This window comes from Nicotiana tabacum, chromosome 3, assembly GCF_000715075.1.
Source record: "Nicotiana tabacum cultivar K326 chromosome 3, ASM71507v2, whole genome shotgun sequence".
NCBI classification, from domain to species: Eukaryota; Viridiplantae; Streptophyta; class Magnoliopsida; order Solanales; family Solanaceae; genus Nicotiana; species Nicotiana tabacum.
Window position 1 is genome coordinate 180,078,075 of NC_134082.1, and position 18,862 is coordinate 180,096,936.

At 37.3% G+C, this 18,862-nt stretch overlaps 2 protein-coding genes across 3 annotated transcripts; one reads left to right on the plus strand and one right to left on the minus strand.

Annotated features, from left to right (window-relative positions):
* Positions 1–1,736: 1,736 nt before the first annotated feature.
* Positions 1,737–14,887, plus strand: LOC107783246 (homeobox-DDT domain protein RLT1). 2 transcript variants are annotated; one of them, XM_016604214.2, is made up of 19 exons: positions 1,737–2,442; positions 3,073–3,525; positions 4,386–4,492; positions 4,974–5,258; positions 5,376–5,468; positions 5,582–5,746; positions 5,850–6,072; positions 6,422–6,522; positions 7,323–7,409; positions 7,559–7,711; positions 7,889–8,041; positions 9,595–9,804; positions 9,909–10,320; positions 10,442–10,626; positions 10,702–11,226; positions 11,745–12,368; positions 12,577–12,681; positions 13,229–13,519; positions 13,755–14,887. In XM_016604214.2, the coding sequence occupies exons 1-19, from the start codon at positions 2,316–2,318 to the stop codon at positions 14,529–14,531; spliced, it is 5,076 nt and encodes a 1,691-aa protein (XP_016459700.1). In that variant the 5' UTR covers positions 1,737–2,315; the 3' UTR covers positions 14,532–14,887. The 2 variants fall into 2 exon arrangements, with proteins under 2 accessions (XP_016459700.1, XP_016459701.1); XM_016604215.2 differs by having other exon boundaries at positions 13,229–13,492.
* Positions 14,888–15,736: 849 nt separating this feature from the next.
* On the minus strand, positions 15,737–18,613 carry LOC107783248 (uncharacterized). Its single transcript, XM_016604216.2, has 3 exons — positions 18,283–18,613; positions 17,339–17,763; positions 15,737–16,377 (listed from the first exon to the last, which is right to left on the minus strand). Exons 1-3 carry the CDS (start codon positions 18,445–18,447, stop codon positions 15,939–15,941), a joined length of 1,029 nt encoding a protein of 342 aa, XP_016459702.2. The 5' UTR covers positions 18,448–18,613; the 3' UTR covers positions 15,737–15,938.
* Between the last annotated feature and the right edge of the window lie 249 nt (positions 18,614–18,862).

Sequence of the window (18,862 nt, forward strand, 5' to 3'; positions counted from 1 at the left end):
TCCATATATTTTTCACCATTGATAGCCATTAAAAAGGCTTGAAAGCTTTGAATTCAAATTTGTTGTTCGGATTGGGTGTTGTTGAAAATAATCGGGAATATAGTTTGGAGTTTATATCTCAATTTTGAGGGGTTTTGATGAAGATTAGACTTGGTTTGGACATGAAACTCGAAGAAGAAGAAGAAGAAGAAGACATATTGTAGATAAATTGTAGTTAAATTATAGATTATTTGTATTCTGATTGTAGATGCTTTATTTTCTGTTTTCATAAATAAAAAAGTTGCTAAAACTTCTACAAATCTTCTGAAAAAATGCAATTATGTCAAAAATCACAATTATGCTACAATTGGATGAAAATTGGGATATAAAATTTAATGTACCCAGTTTGTAGATATTTTGTAGATAAATTGTAGATTATTTGTATTCTAATTGTAGGTGCTTTGTTTTCTGTTTTTACACAACAAAAACGACTAAAACTTCTACAAATCTTCTGAAAAAATGCAATTATGTCAAAAATCCCAATTATGCTACAATTGAATGAGAATTGGGATATTAAAATTCAATGTACCAGTTTGTAGATATTTTATAGATAATTTGTAGATTTTTAACATAGATTGTAGTTTAATTATAGTATAAATGTAGTAATTATATAGATACCCTTACAAATAATATTGCTTTATACATACTTAAAATTGATTTGTAGTATATTTGTAGAATTTTTGTGGATGAAGAGAAAATTTTTGTAGTCAACATGTGCGAAGATGTATTTAGTTCAAATTTTGATTAATCCAACTGTAACTATAATTTATCTACAATTTATCTACAATTTCTGCAATATGTCTTCTTCTTCTTCGAGTTTCAATCTACAATTCAGCCAAAACCAAGTCTAAATCTTCACCAAAACCCCTCAAAATTGAGATATAAACTCCAAAACATATTCCCAATTATTTACAACAATACCCAATCAAAACAAATAATGATTTTTGAAAACCCAAATTTGAATTCAAAGATTCAAAGCTTTGTAATGGCTGTCAATGGTGGAATTGTTGCTCTTTTATCTCTTTGAAGGTTTGTTCTTCTTCATTGAGAAAATTTGAAGCTGAAGGTAAATGTGTGTATATCTTCAATATTTGGTGAATTTAAATGGAGAATAATGAAGAACGTGGGTAGCTTTTGCTCTGTAAAGAACCAAAAAGGCAGTAGCTCTATGTCGTAAAACCATAAGAATATGATTTTGAATCCGAAAAGAAATAGGAAAGTGTGGGCCCTACTATTTCGTACGTAACAAAATTGCAATTTCCATCTCTGTATTTTTTGAGAAGAAGAAGGAATGGAGAAGAGGAAGAAATGGGAGGGGAAAAACTGCGTAGGTCTTAGGAATTAGGGGGATAAAGAAACGTGGGATATATGGACACCTTTAATTAAGGAGTAAAAACTGCCCATTAATTAGACTCTTAATTAAGTATGGTATAAGATTGATAATTTGGTATACTAAATGTAATTAAATCAAACCTTAAATATTGAGGGTAATAAGGTTTCTTATGTAGCATAGGAATGTAAAAATTCCTTTCAAATTTGATAGGAGTATAACAAGCCCAACGATGAAGACACTATTAGGCCCAAAAAGTGGTGGAGCCCACTTAAACAAATTCCTGAGCCTCACAAATCGGATTAGTCACACGAAAAAGAGAAGATTCTTCAAGCAAGATGTGAAGCAAAAGATTACAAGTGAAGATAAACCTGAAAGTACCGAAAAACCCAGAAAGTCCCACTTTAAATAGAAATAAAAAATAAAGTAAAAAAATAATATAAAAAGAGAAACAAAAGTGCCTCTCGATCAATGAAACACGCACATAAAAATTTCCATTTGATTTCGTTGTCAAAAAAAAGAAAAAGACTCAAAACTCAAGTGTTTTGTTTTAAACAACAAGAAAAGAAGTTAGTACATGTACCCTTGTAACGTGTTTTGGAAATTCCTTTTTTAAAAACGAAATTCGGAAAAAATTAAAAATTACAACAATTACACACCGAAAGAACATGGAATTTGGAACCAACAAGAGGGACTTGTTCTACTATACTGTTCCTTTTTATTCAATTTCTTCATCTTATTCTTCCTCTTTCGCCTCCCTTCTGTATTGGGTTTATTTTTGTTTTTCTCTTTTCTATTTATTCTTATTATTTACCTCATCATTTTTCATTCATGTGTTCTTGGCTGTCACGGGAAGAATATATAGTTGCCCATATGTAATAAGGGGTTGTTTTATTTTCAACAAAGATTGGATTTTTAGGGTTTTCTTGAAAGAAAGATCTGAAAAATGGATGGTGGGTCGGAAGGCGAAGGCAATAGGAACGTTAATCAGAGTTCATCTGAAGGACCCAAGAAACCAAAACGGCAGATGAAGACTCCCTTTCAATTAGAAACCCTAGAAAGAGTCTATGCTAGTATGTCTTCTTTATCTTTCACTTTTGGACTTCATTTTTTGATCTGGGGTTTGTTTAAATTGATTCTAGATGTGGAAATCTTGGAGATTTTGGTGTATTATGCTGTTCACATGTGTCTATTTGCTATGTGTAATGAGATTAGAAGATGACTTTGTCTAGTTTGAATATTTATGTACTAGGAAACAGCTGGGATGGGGATACTATGCTTGATTTAGGATATAGGTGAAATTTTGGGTCTTTCTGTGGATTCTTATCATTCAATGTTTGTACTCTTATTGGTTAGGTTCTTTAGTTGTGTTATTGTTATGGTGTATGTTTTGTACTTCTGCCTTTTGATTATGCTCTGTGTGTTGAAGGAGTTTTTGGAAGTAATGTTTCTGTGGAATATGCAATTCTTGCTTAATATTTATCTACTCTGCTTATATATGTGTTTGAACCAGTCATGGGTTTGAATGATACTATAGATTTAGAGATCGGGTAGACAAATATTTGGTCTTCATAGAAGTTTCTGCCATTACCATGCATGGATTGATGTGAACCTTTAGTTATCAAATTTTTTATGTGTTTGTGTTTTTATACTTGTGATATTTGGTTCATTAATTCTTTTGTTTTGCTTTGTTATTTATGCAGTGGAGACGTATCCATCTGAGGTCACTCGAGCTGAGCTATCAGAAAAATTAGGTCTAACGGATCGGCAATTACAGATGTGGTTTTGTCACAGGAGGTTAAAGGATAAAAACACCTCAGGGGGGACAGAAAAGAAGCCACGTGCTGGTGAGTCAGGTGGGAGGAGGAACGTGACAGTGTCACCTAGGGAGGATTTAATGGTTGCTGAAGCTGCTAGTGATCGTGGCTCAGGATCAGCTTCAAGGTCCGGGTCAGGGTCAGGGTCAAGTCGGTTTGATAATGGGGATGGTATGCCAACACCGCCTATAAGATATTATGAATCACCTAGGAGGACAATGGAGCGCAGGGTGATAGCTTGTATAGAGGCACAATTAGGAGAACCTTTACGTGAAGATGGTCCTATTCTTGGGGTAGAGTTTGATGAGCTGCCACCTGGTGCATTTGGAACACCTATTGGTAAATTAATTTTTTTATGTTATTAGAGATATTATAATATTAATGCATGTACAATATCGGTCTTCTAGATTTGGATATTGGTATTGAAATGAAAGAATTTGACAATTTGTTTTTTCCTTTGGGTTCCTATCTTTCCATGTCTTTGTTGGTGTAGTTCACGATGATATCTCATATGCTTGTGAATGCATATTTGTTTTCTTGATAATGATTATATTTGAAAGAGCATTAGCTCTGTGGCATAAAGTTCGGTGTCATATAAGTCCAAACTTGATTTGATTATCTTTTCGGGCAGAAGATTATTTTCAACCAGAACACTGCATTATTGAGTGCCTTTTATTATTGTTTGTTGCTTTCTTCCCCAATTTTATGAGATTCTAGCATCATATATGTTTGTAAATTGCTCTTTGGAGTACTTTTGGATTCCTCTTAATTTTCCTCTGGGACGTAGAGCAGTAATAACTTGATGTGAATGGTGGAAGTGAAGTAATGAATATCCTTGCCTGTATGTGAATTTCAAATGAGATCAAGATCATTCAGTATATATCAAAACATTGCGTTGTGAGTTGCTCTCCTGAAGCTTGCCTACCTAATCTGGAAACATGACCAAGGGATTCTACTCATTTCCCCTGCAGTTGTGTTACATCCATCATAGGCCGCTGGATGTTTAAACAACGTAGACTATTCATACACACTTGTTTTTATAGGACCCTCTTATCAATTCAGATTACTTCTAATGCGTTGTCTGCTATTAACCTATCGCCTCCCAATGTTTCATTCAGACCTTTTCATTTTGGATCAAAAGCAATTTTTTTGGATTGTTTCCTGATTTTTTTGTCTTTTGTTTGTCCTGTATGGCACAGAGATGGCAGAACGTCGGGACCATTACAGGCACTCTTATGACAGCAAATTATATGGATCATATGATGCTAAACAAATTAATGTTGGGTCAGCTCTCTCTCTATCTCCGGTATGTATAAAGAGATCAGTTTCTTGGTATTTCACATTGCAAAAAGCCTTTGAGCGGTTATAGGACGTGTACTGTTTTGTATCCTTTCTGTCTTCTGGAGGAGCTACTCTCTTCTGCTATTCTCCACTGGATTTTCCTGAACCCCCCTGTTTGATAACTTCGCAAGTCATTTATTTTGTTTGATGCTCCTAGACTTAGAATAATTGCCTCGCTTGTTTCCATCGTAATTTAGCCCCCGAGTCTGTGTTTTTGATGGGTTATTTTTTATATCTTTTCGTGTAGTCATTGCATATGAGACCAGTATTTTCACTTTCAGTTTGTGCAATGCTGCTAATATTAATTTTTATTATCTAGGACGTAGTGTAAAAGATACCTCATGATAGGCTTGCTGTGGATAATAACCTATCAATGGAAAAACTTGGAAGTGAGATTTATTAGCATGTCAATTTGATATTGAAGCTTTGTTCTACTTGATCTTCAGGCTCTGACAAGTGGCCATCGTGAACCTGCTGAGCCCAAGATTGTATCTGATAAATATGGACAAATTGCAGCCTCTTACCTTTATGATTCACCTGTTGACGGCCCTTCTAAAAACTTGCCCATCATGCAAGGGAATGGGCATTTTGTTAGGGAATATGGCGTTGAAGGTCAAAGCATTAATGTAATGTCTCAACAGAGCAGGCAGGGACGCTTTCCATCACCTCAACAGGATAATGAATTTGTCCCTAGTAATGAGGACATGTTGCAATTGGATCGGAAGCGCAAGGTACTTTGAACCTTCAGAATTCTTTATCTTTATACTGCCATAGAAGCCACTTCCTTTCCCTCACTCTGTTTCCGTCTCTTCGTCTTTTGCAATAACCCTTTCCTTTTTGGTTTCTAGCTGAGTGAAGAAGCTCGAATTGGGAAGGAAGTTCAAGCCAATGAAAAAAGGATCAGGAAAGAACTTGAGAAGCAAGATCTACTACGACGGAAAGTATGGAATAATTACATTTCTGGATATGTACCTTCTGCATCTTCTTGCAAAAGTGCAAACAATGAAAAACTATTTTTCCTGTTACAACTGACACACTACTATTTGCTTGTAAGAGGGAAGAACAAATGAAAAAGGAAATGGAGAGACAGGATCGTGAAAGAAGAAAGGAAGAACAAAGGCTGATGCGGGAACAGCAGAGGAAGGAGGAGCGATTTCAGCGCGAGGAAAAGCGTGAAATGGAGAGGAGGGAGAAGTTTTTGCAGAAAGAGCTCTTGAGGGTTGGTATCAGAATGAGAATTTTATTTTCCCGGCGCGTTTAATTTTTTCTTTCAAATCTGCTAATTTAATTCTTCCCGGTACTATTGGTTTTGTAATCCATAGGTGGAGAGGAAGAAGCAAAAAGAAGAGCTTCGAAAAGAAAGGGAAGCTGCAAAACAGAAGGTTGCTATGGAGAGGGCAATGGCGCGCAGAATTGCCAAAGAATCGATGGAGCTGATTGAGGATGAGCGCTTGGAACTCATGGATCTGGCTGCTTCTAGCAAAGGGTTACTATCAATTGCGTCTCTTGATTATGATACTTTGCAGAACCTTGAGTCATTTCGAGGTAGGAGTTTGTTAACTTGACTGTCGCAATGAAAATTAAATCTGCATGCATGTTTTAGTTTTAAGGCTTTAGTTCCAGATTAGTTATCAATAACATATGTTGGAACCTCATTTTTGTCGCATTTTTGACCTGTATCTTTGACAAAGTGCATGCTAGATGGTAGGGCTCCCATAAAAGTCAGTGATTACCTGCATTTGCTGGTACAAGTTTTATACTGTAATCCGGTTTGAAGTAGTAAATTCTACATGTAATTCATTCTTTTCTCTTCTCTCTGCTTTATTTAAGCTGCTTATCTGCAAAGGTGATGAAGTTTTTGGTTTGTTACTGAAATACATTGTATGTGATCCAGAATCTTTGTGTGAATTCCCTCCCAAGTCTGTCCAATTGAAAAGGCCATTCTCCATCCAACCCTGGAATGCCTCAGATGACAATGTTGGGAATCTTCTTATGGTATGCTGCTTTGTCTTTTAAATGGCTCCTTTATATTTGTCTATGTCACTAGTTGGCTGATGTTTTTCTTATCCTTCAACTTATCAAGTACACATCGAGACGATGATCACTTCAATTTTGATGATTATATAAGCAGCAGATTTACTCCTTTTTTTTATCCGTACCTAATCATGGGTTGGTGCAAGGATTTTAAACCACTCATCATTGCAAAGCCTGTTTATGTTTCAGATTGAAATAGGCTAAGCATGGTGGAGAGACTTCCTTTTTCATCCGGGTTATATAAACTCGAAAGTGAATGCTTTTAGTCAGTTTAACATAGGAATTTCTGTCTTTTGCAAGTTTCAAGTTTATCTTTCTTTTTTAAAGAAGTTTGTCTTACTTGAACATCTATATTAAAGGGTCTTTTGTAATGTTACACGCAAACTGGTAGTGTCATGTGCCTTCCTCTCTGAAATGACACCTGTGGATTTAATCTTTTTTCATTTGATTTTTAAATTGTGTGTGGGAGATAAAATGTTAATACTTTAATGGATGTTATGCATTAAGTTTGAAATGATGTGGAGTAGTATTTGGTTTATCTTAGTTTGACTTTTAGTAGGGACTGAAGTTCAGATATTAAAGAAACCGGTGAATGTTTTCTGGGGTAGACAAAAGTGGTAGGTCATCTTTACTTGGATGGAGGGATGGTAATTGATGATGGCATTCTACACCACGTCTTCTATATTGATTTTGCTCTTTTCAGTTGAGTCAGGTCTCTTTAGTGCCTTTGAACTAAACATCAAACCTTCTGATTTTTACAGGCTTGGAGATTCTGCTTAAATTTTGCAGATATTCTGGGGCTTTGGCCTTTCACTCTTGATGAATTTCTTCAAGCTTTCCATGACTATGTGAGTACCTTTGGCTGAAATTAACTGTGAACTCAGGGTCTGAGTTGCTTTTTCGGCATGTTCCTGTGGGCTTCCAAGTTGTCCTATCTCTTAAAAAAGGCTGGATGTTGGGCACTGATTGCCTTAGTTTACTTGCTTTATCTTTTCAGGATTCCAGATTGTTGGCTGAGATACATATTGCTCTTCTGAAACTGATTATAAAAGATATTGAAGATGTTGCTCGAACTCCTTCTGGTGGGCCTGGAACAAATCAGTATAGTGCTGTCAATCCCGAAGGTGGACATCCTCAAATAGTTGAAGGGGTAATCACTGCTGTGCATACTTCCTCTTTAGGCCGTAATGCACTTTCTTTTTTTATCAAGTTCATGGATAACACACCCATGTTGGATGTTTTTCCACGATACTCCATTGGTGGTAGGCCGTAATGTACTCTCTTGTAGAATGATCAAAGCTTACCAGTTTGTGGACTTCATTGACAGGCATATCTTTGGGGTTTTGACATACGCAATTGGCAGAAACACTTAACTCCTTTGACATGGCCTGAAGTACTGCGTCAATTTGCGCTCTCTGCTGGATTTGGACCTCCATTGAAGAAAAAGAGAGAAAGGGCTTGTTTGAATGATTCTGATGAGGTGCTACATTTTCTGTCCTCATTTTCATCTTGGCTAATATATCAAGGCTTCTATTTTTATATGTGGTTTAAGATCTAGTATTTGGTAATAATCTATGTAGCGGGATATTTTGACGTTGATTGCTGCAGACGGAGATTTTTTTTTTTAATAATTGGTTATTTTGAAATTGATCAAAGCTTATGGAGATGCATAATGCAAAAACCACATAGTTCCTTTTCCTTGAATGTTTCCAAATTTGACTTAACTAGAAACTAAAGTAACAAAGATTACGCTTAAGGGACTACTCTAGCTGTGTTTGAACTGGTTTTCTGTGATTGCTCTCTGCTATAGCCATAGGACTGACAGTTGTTGCAATTTGAACATATGCTTTCTTCCAGCTGTTTTTGTGTTGTGTCAAGTCGTTATCTTATGTTTCATTCTGGTGGTAGTGCTATTTCTATGGCTTTACCAGATATATGGTCTGGTTAATATCAGCCCAAGTTCATGCTCCATTTGCTAATCTGCCTAGTTTTGATCATAGCTTATTCAGTTGCTATCACAGTACTTTTGTCAAGACTTGTGTCTTGAAATCATCTTGGACCACTAGGAGTCAGACTGGTTTGTCGTTCAATTGTCGTTTCCAACCATTGTTTCTTTCATGTACATGAATGTTATGTTGGGATATATGTGTCGCACCAAATGGTGTGGGCTAGAGGTTTATGAAGTGGGTGAAAACATGGGAGACCAGGGTTCAAATCCCAGTAGAGACAAAAAAGCACTAGGTGATTTTCTACCCATTTGTCTGAGCCTGGTTGAGCAGAGGTACCTGGGGGAAATAGTCGAGGTGAGTTTAAGTTGGTCTAGACACCACTGTTACAAAAAGAAAATGTTGGTATATATGTGGCTATGTAGGTCTACGAATCGGAATTGTGGTAGTACAGAATTGGATGAGAGAGTGGGGAAGTCAAAGTCAATCTGCTTCTGATTGATTGATTATGGAAACTAGCTTCCTAGCCAGAAGAGCCCGTTTGGATTGGCTTATTTTAAGTGCTTTTAAGCCACTTTGTAGTGTTTGGATGAAGTAAAAAAGTGCTTTTAAGCACTTATTTTTAAGCTAAAATGACAAAAATAAGCCAAAAGCCAAAAGCTAGAATTCCTAACTTATGGCTTTTGGCTTACTTACAACAAGCCCATCCAAACGGGCTTTAAATTATATCACCTTTTAGTAGATCATCCCAAGTCATTTGCTCTCCCAACTATCTCAATTAGTTGATATTGTATAGTTCCTGCGTTGATTAGAAGCTTTACCTTTTGGACTTATGTGGTGAGATGCTGTCTTTAAATGGAACGGCATGGTTACTATGGATTCATATAGTCGACCCTAAGTTGCTTGGAATTGAGGCTTAACTGTTGTTTCGTGGGATGCTGTCGTTTTCTTTTAAATGATAATTCCATGATGACCATCAGAGAGCTCCCTCTTATCCTAGAATGGTACCTGCATCCGGTCTTTGACATTCTATGTCAAATAGATAGTGCACTATGTCTAATTATGGTATTGTTTCCCTATTATGCAGACTAAAGGCTGCGAAGATGTTGTATCCACCCTGCGAAGTGGTTCGGCAGCTGAAAAAGCTGTTGCAATTATGCAAGAAAAAGGATTTATGTCGCAGCGCAAATCCAGGCATCGATTGACACCAGGGACTGTGAAATTTGCTGCTTACCATGTTCTCGCTCTCGAGGGAGACAAGGGCTTGAATGTTCTAGATATTGCGGAAAGGATTCAAGTAACTGTTCTCTTGATGCACATTATCGCTGTCTCTTATGTTAATTGGTTCAATATGTCTGAAGATTTTTCTTGTTAATTTACTTCTCTGCTTTTTGTTCCCAGAAATCTGGCCTACGTGACCTTTCAACAAGCAAGACTCCAGAAGCCTCTATATCTGTTGCTTTATCAAGGGATCCCATACTTTTTGAAAGAATTGCTCCTTCAACGTACAATGTGCGACTTGCTTTCAGGAAGGATCCTGCTGATGCTGATGCAATTATTTCAGCAGCCAAGGAGAAAATACAAAGATATGCTAATGGATTTCTCTCTGGACAAAATGCCGAAGATGAAGAAAGAGATGACGATTCTGAAGGTGAAGGTGATGTTGCTGAAGGTCCAGAAGTCGATGACCTGGGTACTCCATATGGTGCAAACAAGAATAGTGAGCAATGCAGCATACTTGACACCTGCTTGGTGAATGGAAAAAGTAAGCCCTCTGATGAGGTTGCACAACAAATTGGAGTTGATGTTGCTGGTAAGGACATAATTTTAACTACTGATTTATTTTATGCTTTATTTGCCCTTTTTAATGTGAAAGCACTGTGTAGTAGTTGTCGAAAACACTATTTTTCATTATCTAGATGATCTATATATAGGTATTGAGGGAAGTAATCCTAGCCAAGAATGCTCAGAAATTGATGAGAGCAAAGCAGGTCAGCCATGGGTTCAAGGACTCACTGAAGGTGAATACTCTGACCTATGTGTTGAGGAGCGTCTAAATGCTCTTGTTGCCTTGATTGGCATAGCAAATGAAGGGAATTCTATCCGTGTAATTCTTGAGGTAATAAATCTGGCAAATTCATCAGTAACGACCATTACTGTCTCTCTCAGCTACCTAAGAAAGATGGTTTTGCAGGATCGTCTGGATGCAGCAAATGCTTTGAAAAAACAAATGTGGGCTGAAGCCCAGTTGGATAAAAGACGATTGAAGGAGGAGACGATCAATAAATTTACTGATAGTTCCTTCAATGCTGTGGTAGAGGGCAGCCAAAGCCCATTGGGATTTCCAAACAGTAAAAATCAAGGGACAGCACCAACCACGTTGGTTAAGGATGAATCTGCTGTTGTCGTAGACAATGTTCAGAACCACTTTGAAAGCATCTCTGCTGAAAAGAGTTCAGTGGCACAAGAAACCTTCATGGGTGAATTGGCCATACAGCCTAGTGGGAGTACAGCAGAAAGGTCACGCATGCAGTTAAAGTCTTTCATTGGCCACAAAGCAGAAGAAATGTATGTATACAGGTCATTGCCTTTAGGTCAAGACCGCAGACGCAATCGCTACTGGCTATTTGTTGCCTCTGGTTCTAGCGAAGATCCTGGTTCTGGTAGGATATTTGTTGAACCACCTCATGGCTGCTGGAGACTTATTGACACTGAAGAGGTATGTTCCTTCCTTTCCTTTTCAGAATACACTTCACTGTTAATAAATTGTTATAGCAGGTTCAGTATGGTTGAATATATGTTCCACGGAAGGGAAGATGTTTGCACTATTTTGGTTAGGAACAAAAAAGAGGCCAGCCCGGTGCACTAAGCTTGCGCTATGGGCGGGTCCGAGAATGGGACTGATCAAGTTAGTTCTATTGTATGCAACCTTACCTTGCATTTCTGCAAAGAGGTTGTTTCTGTGTTTAGGTGTAAGAAATGGAAAGTAATTTATACTGAAGAAGAGAATACAAAGAACAATGAGATGACTCACTAAAGAAATGAAGAACTAGATGAATTCAAAGTTTAGAAAGAATTATTGTGTTTAGGTGCTGTGGACATTGTTGCTTTTCTTGGCTAAGGAAAGTTATTGGGGTTAAGGAAACACCCTGTATAATTATATAGATCTTAGCAAGGTCTTGTATACCATACCTAGCTATTATCTGTTTATCTACTAATCCTTTATTTTACCTGCAGGCATTCGATTGTCTTTTGGCTTCTTTGGATACTCGAGGGGTCAGGGAATCACATTTGCATATTATGTTGCAAAAGATTGAGGGTCCTTTCAAAGAACGTGTGCGACGATCTTATGATGATATCATAGTTCAACATGGAAACAAATGTAAAAATGAATCTTCTGCAGCTAGTTCAAGCCCAGCCTCTGGTGCAGGTGCTGACAGTCCTAGCAGTACCATTTATGGTATGGGTTCTGATAGCTGGGAAACATCTTCGTCGTTTAAAATTGAGCTCGGGAAGAATGAGGAAGAGAGAAGGAATGCCTTCAAGAGATACCAAAGCTTTCAGAGCTGGATGTGGAAAGAATGTCTCAGCTCATCAATATTATGTGCCATGCGATATGGGAAGAAAAGGTGCTTGCCGCTTTTGGGCATTTGTCGCCATTGTTTAGATTCTTATCCTTCAGAAGAGGGCAACTGCCCTTCTTGCAACAAGATGAGTAGCAAAGTTGACATGAATGCTGAGTTCCCAGAGCAGGCAATGGATTCTATGGACAATCTTAAAATTGATTACAATAAATTGGCGGTTTCAAATGCTTGTCCTCTAAGAGTCAGATTGATGAAGGCCCTATTGAGTTTCCTTGAGGTGAGATTCTTTGAGTCTTTGAGATCTATCTCCGAGAATCTGGTTTTCTGTTGGACTGTTCACTTTCACTTTACTCCTTATGTGTTTATCTTTCTGATGTCTGGACAGACATGAAAATCAAGTACATATGAGGCACACCCTGTTGACAGCTTTTAGTTTCTTCCAGTGTGATTTTTAGTATTTAATTTTTTTGCTCTGGAATTGTCAGGTTTATGTGCCATGTGAGGCACTTCAATCATCTTGGACAGAAGACCGTAGAAGGACATGGGGCATGAAGCTGCAAAATTCGTTGTCTCCTGAGGATCTTCTCCAGGTTTATCTCACTCCCTTTGGCTCATGTTATATGGCATTATTATTGGGAAATTGAACAAATTTATCTTTTCGTATGAGTTTTTTCAAATGATTTTCAGATTTATTTAGTTTATAGGCAAATTCGAATTGTAGTTCTTTTACGAATTGTCAAGCTACAATTTATTTTAGGGTGTTGTGAGTTTAGTGAAATAAGAATATGCTATTATGTATGATAAGGAACTGGCAAGATTTCTTCCTAGCGAGTTCTTTCTTATACTTGTTGAAAAATGGAAAGGAAAGAGTAGAATAGAAAAGCAAAGGTTATGCATTTATCTGGGAATTGGTTTCACACCTTGGTTGTTCCTCAAATTATTTGTGTTAGTGATGCTGGGATCATCTAAAGACTGTACTTTGCAGAAAGCATGTCCCCGTGCCACATGCATAATAACCTCCAGTATAATAGTTCGGGTGATTTGATATCTGTTGCTGAACCTGTTTCTATACACCCCCTCCAAACTTGGAAGATGCAAGAAAAAAATGTTCTTGATTGTCTGGAATTCTTTTTGCAGATTCTGACTCAGTTGGAGGGCGTCATCAAGCGTGATTACTTGTCTGCCGACTATGAGACTGCAGAAGAATTGATGGGTCTATGTGCTTTATCGATAAATGCGGCTTGTGAATCTACTTTCCCTGGATCTGTGCCACAACTCCCTTGGATACCTCAGACCACTGGTGCAGTGGCTCTCAGACTTTTGGAGCTTGATGCCTCGATATCCTATGATCCTCAGCAGAAAACGGAGGCTGAGTTAAAAAATAAAGTAGATAGCCTTCCAGTTGAGTTGTCTTCTCCTCTAATTCAAGTAATTTTGTTATTAATTTCGTTGGTTTTAATATTTATCCATGTCTGTTTGTACTGCATGATACTGTCGTTATTGATTTATTTGGTGTAATACAATTTGTCAACTTGCATGTGGTGTGACATTGAATCGCATCTAGGACTGGATAATACTTGTCACTATAAAATTGATACCATTTTTTGGCTAATGATGCTTTTCTTCTGTATTAGATTGGTAACTTATTTTTTCTTGCATTCAGAATCCATCTTTGGGGTATGCTTGTATGAAAGATCTGCAAAAGGTAGAACCAGAGGTAGATCGAGATGGACCGTTGAGAGAAGAGAACTGGGATTACCTCAGCAGTATGCCTAGCAGCTCAAGAAGTAGGCAAGTTGTTCGTGGGCGAGGAGGTGGTCGTCCCCGTGGAAGGCTGCAGAAGGGATCTGCTAGCAAAATATCAGAATCTGGCAGGGCTGGTGTAAGGCCTATTGAGACGTTAACTCAAGTTCTTATTAAGCAGGGAGAAACACATGGACAGAGACATGTACGAGGTCGCCGAACTGTTAGGAAGAGGAGAATAGAGAAGAAAATTGTTGAAGAGATTCAACCAGATTATTTGGGTGATAAAGGCAGCCGACTAACTTTTGTAGTACCACCTAGAAAGCATGGGAGAGAAGAGTTTGACATGAATGTTGAAGGAATAGAAGCCACAAATGATGATAGTAATAGTATGGAAGCTGCTGATTCTGATGACTGTGCTCCCGAAAATACATACCAGTTTAACAGGAGTGATTTAATGGAAATGTCAGATGAGGATCAGGATGGTTTTGCTTGTGATGGCAATGACGATGACAACGATGACGACGATGACGATGACGATGATGACCCTGATAATGACAACGATGATAGATACAGAAGCCATGGCCAAAATATGGAAAGATATGGTAACATGGTTGAGGACGACTCAGATAGGGATGGGGATGTCAATGAGGATCAAGAGTCGGACTCTTCAGAGTCCGGAGATTATAGTGATTGAGGTTGCCAAGAGTTTCAGGGGGGGCTTGACAGCCGTAATATAGTCGATCGCCAGAGCACACAGAGGTCTGGTTTGATTACATTCTTTTTTTTTTCTTTTTGATAAACTTTGGTATTCTTTTGAGATGGAGCCCGAGAGTAGGCTTGTCTTTGTGTATAGTCTTAAAAGGAGCAATTTTATCAGCATTTTATCTTCATAGCAGATGTCAGAATAGTATAAAATTGGTTAGTCCGACTTCCAGTATCGTCGTGCAATTGTGTAATATGGGGGCTGATACAACCGCTCTTTCAAATTCCGCAGCTGCACATTTCTGATCATTTTTACTTCTATGTTAATGAGTAGTGGCCTTATCATTGTGATTTGTCTTTTATACCACTTTGGGACTCAAGGGTTTTTCTGGTTACCGAGGCATCAGGAGCAAACTAGTACTTAAAGGTTTACTCAAACCAAAAGTTTGTATAATGCCAGGAGCAACCAATTTATATCTTTTCTCTTAACTTGTAAGCACTTTAAACACTTTTATTATTAACCAATGCGTAAATAAACCAAAAAATGCTTCTAACTAGCATATATAAACTTATCTAAACAGTAAACACCCTCGGATCTCATAAGAGGAAATCACATGTGAACCTTCAAAAACTGCTCGTGCTATTCACCTTTTATTATCCAAATCCATCTTTGTGTTTTCCACTGATAATCCTTAATTTTTGGGGAACTATTACTGCCAAATGACGAAAAAGATGGACATTCACGAACGAACATGTGTAGCAGCTAGCATACGCAGGATTCTTGGTAATTGGTGTCGATGTCACATAATAATAAATATTAATTAAGAAAACGCATTCGAATCATATCAATGAATATCAATTAAGTACATTAATCTTCAACAACCTTTTCGTTTTCTTGAGACAAGTTCATATTAAATAGTGTATCAATATTTTATTACTTTAAACAGTATTGGCAGCTTTTGTCCACTGGTTTTGCTGTCCCTTGCTCTTTGCAGGTTCGATCTCTAAAAGCCACTATCATTTTAACAAATGAAAAAAGCACAAAAAATACAAAGCCTACTTTTAGGGAGAGTCAGATTCCACGACCTTCATTAGATCAGACAGCGTGCGACAATGAGTCGCTAAGTGAGTACGACAACAGATTTGTTATGACATCTCCAGCTTTAGCTTAGAAAAGAATTCTTGAAGAGCTTAAAATGTCAAATCCTTTGATTACTATCACATCATTCATTTATTGTCCTACACTCACAATTTGTAGCTAAATACAGGAAGACTACAACTCGAACCAATTACCCAAGATACAAAGGAAAAAAAGGACTACAGAAAAAGAAAAAAGAAAGTGAAAAGCAGAACACAGAGATTGCGTACACTAACTATGAGTACTTGTAAACAATTTGGCCTAGGAAGCAAGCAACTTCTTGATTCCAGTCTTCTGGTCTGCTGTTAACCTTGTAGGGAACTTGATATTGAACTTGATCCTCAAATTCCCTCTCTTTGAAGGCTCTTTCGCTATTGGCATTCCTTCCCTTGGAACAACCTCTTCATAGTTTGGATGTATTACATTGCTAATAGGAACAGTCAGTTTTCTTCCATCTAGTGTCGTTAGATGGACCGTGTAGCCTGTTAATGCTTCAGCCAGTGAGATTTTCTGAGTGGTCACAAGGTCATTCCCGTCCCTCGTAAACACACTGTGTGGTTTCTCATCAATTATGAACATAAGATCTGCAGCTACAACATTTGGTTCTTCATTTCCTTTTTCCGGGAATGTAATCTTCGTTCCCTTTTTCCAGCCAGGTTTGATGTCAATGGTCAAAATTTCTTCTACTGGTAAAGTCTTCCTGCACATAAAAAATTAGTCATCAGTATATCGATTGATGAGTTTAACTTCTATACATGAAGGTGTAGAAAGTTCTTACACTGTCTGGTAACCTAAAAGGTGACTAAACGTAACTATAAAACAAGGCAGATAACCTTCTACAAGGGGTTAAATTGCACGATTGCATAAAAATTTATTTACACCATCAGTGCGTAGTATAAGACAAATCCATACTGAGTTGCTGTAAAGCAATTCGAATGGACTATGACCATACGTAACTAACAACATTGGCTTTAATATCAAGTGAAGTGCCATGAAGCTCACACTCAACACATCAATGATTTGCCGTTACAAGAAAGTGTAATGATTTGAATTATAGACTGTAGGACCAGATTAAAGACTGGGAATAGTGATAAAGTTTCAACAACAATAGTAGCGACTTTCTGTAATTCGAGCAGATGAAAAGAGTTGGACATTAGCTTGTTCTTTTGTATGTTTCTATGCCACTGAATAATTAAGAAGTTATAATTCACACGCACGATTTTGATCTATGAAACACAAGAATGTGCAGCAAAGCCATATAATACATTTAAGCTATTACTCCTTCTATCCTACTTGTTTCTTTATAATATTCCTGTTATCGACACTGAAGCATAATTTTCAAGTAAAAGTTTCATCCGAAAGATGCAGCAAATACAAGTTTCAGACTACCTGACGGACATTGGTCAGCAATCAGGTTGGCTCTCAACAGTGAGAAATCATATGAGACAACAAGAAGGATCATCAAAACAAGAATGTAACAACAAAGTAATCGATCCATTCATGGAAGCGTAATGAATTCAACAGATACTAGTTTGCCAGTTGACCAAGCAGGGACCATAACTTCTGAACTAACAGTAAGGACAAACATGACTACATAACAATACAAGCCAAATAATAAAGAACAAGCATATCATATCTGAAAAAGTGATTAGCTTACTTACCCACTTGCATCAGCTATCTCCCTAGAGATTTTCATCTTCTTGGTTGTCCCCTTATAAAGCTCTTCTAAACTACAAGGCAATGTTCTTTCAATCGGTGGCGCCTTTCGGGGACCTGAACCCATTGGTCTGCCTTCTCCAAATGAACTGAAGATATCATCACCAAACATTGAACTAGAAAACCTTGAACCTCTCATCCCACTACCACCACCACCCATACCCCCACCAAATGGGCTCGAAAATCCAAAAAATTCTGCGAAAATATCATTGGCATTTCTAGGATTGAATCTAAATACATTTGGTCCATCTCCTGTCTGGAAAAATGTTTGCCCACCAGGTCCACCAGCATCAGGTGGTGGCACTTGACCTTTAAGCCCTTCTTCCCCATACTGATCATATATTGCCCTCTTCTGTGGATCACTTAATACCTGCATTGTAAATTACAAATTAACTCCAAATCAAACAAATAATCATAATCCAGACTAAATTCCGCCTGCATACACGATCATATAGTTTTTCATAAAGAAAAAATTCCGAAGTGTTCCAACCAGTGGCGAACAATCTTGAATGCCTTATGAAAATACCGTCTTGAATACAGGGGCGGAGCTAGCTCTTCGCCTATGGGTTAGACCGAATCAGTAACTTTGGTCCAAACTCTGTATTGGTCTTAAGAAATCTATTGAATATGAATAAATTATTAATTTAGAATTCAATAACTTAAAAGAATCAAAATCCCGAACCCAAAAACTTAAAATCCTAGCTCCCCTTTGCTTGAATAGACAATTGAAACTCCATTCTAGCTAGTTTTAATTACATGATGGACATCCTCTATTTATATTACATAATTAACATAAGCAACTTCAAGAAACAAAGTATTGGAAACATAGATTAGTAGCTTAATACAATAAATAAATAGAATGAAGAATAAGGAGCAAGAATTATGTTACCTCATAGGCTTCAGAGATCTGTTTGAATTTAGCCTCAGCTTCTTTCTTGTTATTGGGGTTCTTATCAGGGTGCCATTTCATAGCCAACTTCCTATAAGCTTTCTTCAAATCATCATCGTTAGCATTCTTATCAACCTGCAATACCTTATAATAATCTGCACCCATCTTCTTACTCTTTAATTTACCAGTAAAAATAATTGAGCTTAAATTTGATGAGTTAGAAAGATAAACAGGTGTTGTGTTGTGTGTAATAGAATGATTGAAGTTTGTTTTTGGAATTTGAGTTGTGGGATATTATATGTTAAAAGGTTTTAAGGGGGAGTGTGTTATATTTTATTATTAAAGAGAAGGAGAGAGATGGGTCTAGAAAAACAGAGGTCGTACAAGGGGGAAGAATGTGGAAGTTTCCAGATTTCAGTTGAGTACTGCCCCGCAGTTAATTATGACGTGGAAACATAATTCGGTATTTTCAGAAAGCATTTTAACCGCCGAAAAACAATTGATTTCAAAATTATACATTTAGAGCATATTTGGAAACCCACATAGAAATTGAATTTGAGTGTAATTGAATATAATTATA

Bases quoted from the DNA above. Each gene is read 5' to 3' on its own strand.
- LOC107783248 (XM_016604216.2), bottom strand. From the start codon at position 18,447: ATGGGTGCAGATTATTATAAGGTATTGCAGGTTGATAAGAATGCTAAC. The intron at 17,764-18,282 runs GTAACATAATTC...TTTACAATGCAG, and splicing joins AGATCTCTGAAGCCTATGAG to GTATTAAGTGATCCACAGAA. The intron at 16,378-17,338 runs GTAAGTAAGCTA...TTTTATGTGCAG, and splicing joins GAGATAGCTGATGCAAGTGG to GAAGACTTTACCAGTAGAAG.
- LOC107783246 (XM_016604214.2), top strand. From the start codon at position 2,316: ATGGATGGTGGGTCGGAAGGCGAAGGCAATAGGAACGTTAATCAGAGT. The intron at 5,747-5,849 runs GTTGGTATCAGA...TGTAATCCATAG, and splicing joins TGCAGAAAGAGCTCTTGAGG to GTGGAGAGGAAGAAGCAAAA. The intron at 6,073-6,421 runs GTAGGAGTTTGT...TATGTGATCCAG, and splicing joins GAACCTTGAGTCATTTCGAG to AATCTTTGTGTGAATTCCCT.